The sequence below is a fragment of the Apodemus sylvaticus genome, chromosome 1, assembly GCF_947179515.1.
Source record: "Apodemus sylvaticus chromosome 1, mApoSyl1.1, whole genome shotgun sequence".
Lineage (NCBI taxonomy): Eukaryota > Metazoa > Chordata > Mammalia > Rodentia > Muridae > Apodemus > Apodemus sylvaticus.
Window position 1 is genome coordinate 55,529,430 of NC_067472.1, and position 7,291 is coordinate 55,536,720.

The window sequence follows — 7,291 nt, forward strand, 5'->3', positions numbered from 1 at the left end:
TACCTGTTTTACCCTGTTACAAGTACTCTTCTATTTGTTCACATTTCCAATACCACACAAACTGGATATAGCACAACTTAGTCCTATAATCCCAGAAAAGACAGGTGGAAGCAGAATCAAGTGTATCATCAGATAAAGTTAGTGTGAGGACAATCTGAGCAATTGTTGACCTTCGTCAATCCATGTAGATGTCTGAGACCTGGGATTTGAGGACTTTAAAGAATGAGGACTACAATCTAATGCTGCAGACAACTTTACTTTAGTTTCAGTGCATTTTATACACAAATGTAACAATGAAAGCAATGATCCAAAGGTTGAGTTCAGAAAAAAATGTAATAAAATGCCAGTAAGCACATACTAAATATTAACAGAGCAGCCCTTTCCCAGAACAGATCAATTTAAAAACTTTTCTCAGGACAAAACAGTTATAACACATTGCCTGGAGAATACTATAGATTATATCTGGGAAAGCACAAAAGCAAGACAGAAGACCATATCCAGATTCAGGGCACACTGAGGAGAGCACTCAGCATGTCCTTTCACCAAATTGGGCTCTACAGCTATCTTCCAACATCCAAAAAAGAAACATGACTTAAAAGTTGATTGCAAATTTTTGTCACAAAGGCACGAAATCATATTTGTAAACAATCAAGGGGAACAAAATTGACCTGTTGTTCTGCCTGTTTTACTGGAGACTCTTTCACAGTTCCCCATGCACCATGACCATGTTCTAACAAGGTAAAAAGGGGGGAGAGAGAAAGAGAGACAGAGAGAGAGAGACAGAGAGAGAGAGAGAGAGAGAGAGAGAGAGAGAGACCTCCAGTATAGTAGCAAACTCCTCCAACCCCAGTTCTCTTAAGGCAGAGGCTGGTGATTGCTATGAGTTCAAAGCCAGGCTGAACTCCATTCTGAGACCAGCCAATAGTGAATGACAAGGCTGCATAGTGAGACTCTTAACAAAATAAAATAAAACCCGCAAACCTTTCCCAGGACTGGAGAAAGTCAGTACCACTTCTCCACTGCCTCCCGGGTCACCCGTGGAAAGGAAATATTTCAGTAGAGTTCTCCCTATCCTCCCCACTGTGAGAGACTACAGCTGGAAGATACAACTCTCCTGACTACTCACTGCTTTCAAGCAGTTGGAGAACAGCCTTACCAGCTCACTGCTAACCAGGCTCAGTGTCACGTGGAGGGCAAAGTGAGCTGCCTTGCCACTGTTCCACCTCTGATCAGGACACCAACTCCCCTGGCCAATACGCTCTGTTCTATAGGTCCTTCCACAAGAAAGAACAATAACAGCAAACACAGGTGATATGGTGGTGTGATCTTTAATCCATTAAAATGTACAACCCGAAAGTGAAACAGGAACAGCATCATTGATTCCCATTGTGCTTTAAAGAAAATTATAGTTTTAAAGCCATTCAAAGGCAATGAATGACCTAGCAAAAAGTATAACAAATCATTTTTAAAATAAAATTGAAAACTGTATATGTTTAAGATTTAACTCTTGTAAGGCTTACATTCATAACAATTTGATCACCTGAACTTTGAACACATTGGTTTGGGCACCAATGTGACCTTCCCTTTGTCAGAACATTACACTTCAGTTCTGGCACATGAAATTCTTTCCCTTAAGAAAGCTTTCTGCTTCCTGTTATGGAGTACATAGGTGATGACTTTCATAGTTATGATCCCATCCTTTTTGTTCATTAGGTATTAATATGTTAGGGTTTTCTGTGTGTAAAAGATTTCAGGATTCAGAGACAAGTTGATCTCTGTGAGCTTAAGGCCAGCCTGGTCTATATATATAGTGAGTTCCAGAATAGACAAGGTTACATACTGAGATCCTTTCTTAAAACAAAACAACAAAAGATGTAGAAATTCAAGTCACAGTGCCCAATGGGGCTTTTTCAGAGTGAGGGCACTATCAAAAATTAAAAAAAAAAAAAAAATCCAATTACCTGTTAAGTGTGCAAGGGCAGGCATTAAGAGAAGGCACCATGACAGCTTTTAAAAGCTTGGACAATCGTCTGAATTAGGATACCCTGATGGGTCTAAACATAGCAAACTCTGGGGGGAGCAGAGCTGATGGCAGAGCTCAGGGAAAGCTGCTAGAAATGATGAAGAGCACTTCCTGTCCAGGCACTCCCGTTTAGTGATCAGTTCATTCTCCAGCATTCATCCCCACCCCACCCACCCACCACCTGTTGATGTTTATAATGATGATCCAGGGCCACAGCACAAAACCTTTGTAGCAATCCCTAGCTACAAAGCAGAGTCTCGTTTTCTTTTAATACACCCTACAAATTAGTCTAAAGCATGAAAAGGCAGATGAGAACCAGTGTCGAAGATGGAGCTACAATACAACTCCTGGAAAAAACAACTGTAGCCACTACAACAGGCCACATGAGGCAAGACTACTTTGCACTTTGCTAAATGAGGCTTGCTATGGTCTCATTCCTGACAAAAAACATACTGGCTTCACTTGCTAGGTAGCAAAATATAGAGATGTTGGCTACCTGATGAAAAAAATCAAATCATACTTAATTACATTCCAAAAAACCTACACAAACAAAACAGGTCTTTTTGATACTTCCATGACACTTTTCAGGGGGAGGATCTTTTTTCCTTTTGCCTGAGCTTATATAATCCACTGAATTTTTGTCTCATTTATATATCCCAGGTACCAACCACTCTGTGTGACCTACTAAAGAAACTACAAGGAAAATATAGTGCTTGTCTGTCTTAATGAGTAAGAAGTGAATCAAGTATAAATATTCAGAGTCCTGCCCCAGTATATAGCTGATGTCAAACTTAAACCTCTGGCTGGAGCTGCACAGAAAAAGAAAAGGAGAAGGGGTAGAGGGAGGAAAGAAGGACAGAAATAAGTCACAAGCATCTATGAGACAGATTTTTTGGTATTCTTCAAAAGGGATGCTCAAAATTTATCAGCAAGTAATAAATCATGAGAGACTTCTCAATGAACGAATCAGTTAAAGTTGTGATTTTATCCATTTGATAATAAGAGGCCCACTCAAATGTTAAACCTCGTGGATAAAGCAAACGCCTGGCATAGACAGCACTGTGAGTGTAGCCCCAGCACCCCAAACAAAACAAAGACATCTTGGCAACAACTAACTTTTCCTAAAGTGAGTTATTTTTAATGTTCTGAAATCTCCATTATGATCATATAAATATGCTACACTTGGTGTCAGGAGTGCACAAAGCAATACTGCCTGACAGAATACCTATAGAAATACTGATCTGACTCCTTTACCATGTCCCTGAGCCACAAGAAAAGGCTGGAGGTGTTAACAGACTCTTTCAGCCAATTATGAACCTCCTCAGAACTATTTCCAGCCAATCATAAAAAGGCATTCTGTGTTGAAAATTATGATAGAAAATCAACAATTTAAAGTTAGAAAACAGGCCAGGCGTGGTGATGCACACCTGTAATCCCAGCACTCTGGGAGGCACAGGCAGGAGGATTTCTGAGTTCAAGGCCAGCCTGGTCTACAGAGTGAGTTCTAGGACAGCCAGGGATATACAGAAAAACCCTATCTCGAAAAAGCCAAATCCAAAAAACTAAAGTTAGAAAACAGGCCATGGAGAACTCCTAATAACCCTCAAAGAAAATTTTATATACCCCAGGAGCAGAGTAAGTTAGCTAATGGAACGCTCACTTTAAACACACACACAGATGTAACTAAAGCAATGGCAACACCCCCCCCCCCCAATCATCTTCCTCTCCATTAAGAAGTAGACCCAGAGGCCAGCAGGGGGACACACACCTACAAACACACCTACAAGCTCAGCACTTGGGGAGTCTAAGGCAGCAGAACCTCAAATTCAAAGCAATCTAAACTACAAAGTAAGTTAAAGGCCAACCTAGATTACATTAACAAAACCCTGTCCCCAAAACCAAAACCCTCTCTGACCTCATCTCAGTATCAGGAGTACATAACTCAATATAAGCTTTCAGATGGGGCTCACCTGAAAACTGCACTACACCAGGACTGAGTTCCAGCCCCTTACAGTCAGCCAGCACTCATGAGCAGTGAGTATTTTTAAAACAAGTTGGAACTATTCCCAAATGTCACAGCAAAAGGAAAAATTACTAACATTTTCAGGATGAGATGGTATGAAAATATGTAAACTGCTTAATATTAATTCAGAATTCATTAAATGTTTGACTGGAAAACCATTACTAAAAAGAAAGCTGTGATAAAAATTAAATACAATACCACCTTCCATTCATATTCCATGTACATAAAATTTACACTGGGCTTTGCCAAAACCCCGTATCTCCTTCCTGCAACAAAATCTCACATTATCTCAAAAATTAAGGCTTCTAAACCTTTAGGCATGTTTTAAGAAGGCTTAGGACCACAATAATTCACTATTACAAGTCAAAGAAAAAAGCAATAGATAAAACTTTATCACATAATCAAGGTAAATGTAAAAAAAAATAAATTTTAGAGTCTGAGCAATTGTCCTTCCTAAGCCAATTATTTTAAAACTGCTAGTCTAGCCAAAAGAAGAATCGAAAGGGAATTTGTTTTCTGGTTTTTCGAGACTGTTACTCTGGGTAGCCCTGGCCATCCTGGAATTTACTCTGTAGACCAGGCAGGCCTCAAACTCACAAAGATGATCTACCTACCTCTGCTTTCCAAGTGCTAGGACTAAAAGTGTATGCTAATGCCACCTGGCTAAAAAGGTATTTTAAATAGTTTGGCTTGACTAAGAGCACTTCCTTCTTCAATGGAGGGGAAAAAAAAGGCAAGTTTACTAAATAAAATTAATAGTCTAGCTTTGATATTATGAACATTAGATAGTATATAGAATAAAAAGTAGTTTGGGGACAGGCACAAGGGTACACAGAGGCACAAATATCTCTGAGTTCAAGGCTAGCCTGGTCAATGTCAGGGCAACACCATGAGACACACACACACAGTTTGGGTAAGGACTTTAGATCAGATCATTTGGTATTACCACTAGGCAAAATGAAAGTGAACATTAATTAAAAGGAATAATATTTGGTAATGCCTTTTTTCTGTTGAAAATGACTATTTTTGTGACTGACATAAATGTACAGTGAATCTCACCAAGACACAAATTGAAGGTGACTTATCAGAGGTTACATGGTTCATTCAAACTCCAATTTTACCATGAAGTATCTAGCCCATTCCTTTTACTATAAACTGCTGACTTTTTAAGAATAGTTTGCCTCTTTTCTAGAAAGAAGCTATAGAAATAAAAATTTAAAAAGCAAGTTCAATAAACTGCCGGCCTACTCGGTATAAGACCTTACAATCAAACACAGAGTATTAAGTCATTGAACTTCTTTCACGCTGCATAGCAAAGAGAATTCATATAAATAAGGCTTTTGAAGCGAGGATGGTACCACCAGTCTGTATCCAACTACTCAAGAACTTAGGAAGAGGAGGAGGATGGAGCGCTCACAGCCCCGAGAATGGGCAGTTTCACGCCCTGAGTGAGCACAGTCCCGCATGCTGGGGCAGTTGCAGGGCCGTGCAGCTGCTTAGCATACTCAGGCAATAGTTCAATCACCAGTACTAGGAGGAAAATTTTTAAGTATAATAAAACATCATTTCAGTGGGGCTTTCATTCTGAGCCTTTTTCAAGTTGTGTAAACTTTTTAAAAGACAAATCTTCAAAGGTACAAAAGAACTAAAATCTGAGAGAACTTGATCCAAAACCACCACATTTCATGATGTTGTCCTCCATTCTTAGCCTTCGTGGCTGCAGAGGGCCGTACTGGTCTTAAAAGGCACTATGTGGCACATCAAAAACTTAAAAGCGGCATTTCTGTTTTCCTTTTAGCCCCCACCCCCACCCCTTAAAGTGCAAAAAGCAGAGAATAGAGAATAGTCTGTAACAGCAAGAAAAAGAACAGCTTCCAAGCCAAGTGGAGCTGGAAACCACAGCAGAGGTCAGTTCATTTATTACAGTGCCCTGTCTCAGATCTACAGGACGGTCTCGGATCTGCCATTCCTCTGGCCTTGGGCCTGTGATGGTGCTGGCGGAAATCCAAAAGCTGACTGGGCGTTTGTTGGATCTTCCCGTTAAGATGCTATTGAGATTTTTTATCGGCAGGTGGTCTCCCAACGACAGCATCCCTTACTGCAGACTGAGTAGAATTACCAATATGAGAAGAAGCCTGCAAAAGTCCATTTAGTCAATGTATTAGTTAATAAATTACAATACAGCATGAAAAAACTAAGTCCTGGGAGATAACTTCCAAATAGCTTTCCTCATCAGCATGCTGAGAAGGCAGAGGGACTGAGACACCGTGCTGACAGGAAATGGAGGTGTCAGCTGACTCCTAAGCGTCAACGGAACATCTGTTCCTCTGCTGAGGAGGTGGAGGCTCCCCTCCCCCCTTCATACTGTTGATCTAACTAATCTATTTATGTTACAGAAAAAAAAAACAAAGTAGTCCTACAAACATACAAAATGACCAGTTGTAGTGGTACATACCTACAGTCTCAGCATTCAGGAGGCTAAGGTAGAAAGATTATGAATGTATTACACAGTGAATCCCAGGCCAGTCTAAACTACAAAAAGACCCTGTCTCAAAAAATAAATAATATGAAAACTAGAGCTCATCTAAGTGTAGCAGATACTATGTTCCTACACCCAGCATTTATAGCACTTAAAAGCTATTTAGAAGCCGGGCACACGCCTGTAATCTCAGCACTCTGGGAGGCAGAGGCAGGCGGATTTCTGAGTTCGAGGCCAGCCTGATCTGCAGAGTGAGTTCCAGGACAGCCAGGGCTATACAGACAGAGAAAAAAAACCAAAATCCAAAAAACCAAAAAAAAAAAAAAAAAAAAAAAGCTATTTTGAGACAGCAGAATCAGGAGTTCCAGAGTTCAAGTTCATCCTCCTCTATATCTGAAGTATGAAACCAGCCTGGGCAACATGAGACTCTATCTCAAACAAAAATGGGCTAGCAAGATGGCTCATCGGGTAAACATTGCTGCTCAACCCTAATGGTGTAAGTTCAATCCCCAGAATCCACCTACAGGTGAATAAGAAAACTGACTCTACAGAATTGTCCTCTGACTTCCATATCCTGTAATCTGGGTCCCATACATCCACATTCACATATCATATACAATTCAACACACTTTAAGAATAAAAAGCCTTAGAGATCATGACAATCTCAAAAAACATGTTTTTTTGAAGAGATAAATAAAGGTATGTATGAAAATGCCATAAACAAACCCATTTTGTATGTTAACCTAAGGATAACATACAAAATGTA

At 40.0% G+C, this 7,291-nt stretch overlaps 1 protein-coding gene across 3 annotated transcripts in view; it reads right to left on the reverse strand.

Annotated features, from left to right (window-relative positions):
* Positions 1-237: 237 nt before the first annotated feature.
* Atl3 (atlastin GTPase 3) overlaps positions 238-7,291 on the reverse strand; it is a 55,677-nt gene continuing 48,623 nt past the window's right edge. For all 3 annotated transcript variants that reach the window (XM_052190760.1, XM_052190749.1, XM_052190743.1), the window contains exon 13: positions 238-6,181. In XM_052190760.1, coding sequence (XP_052046720.1) covers positions 6,095-6,181 — 87 coding nt within the window. In that variant the 3' untranslated portion in view covers positions 238-6,094. The remainder of the gene's footprint in view (positions 6,182-7,291) is intronic.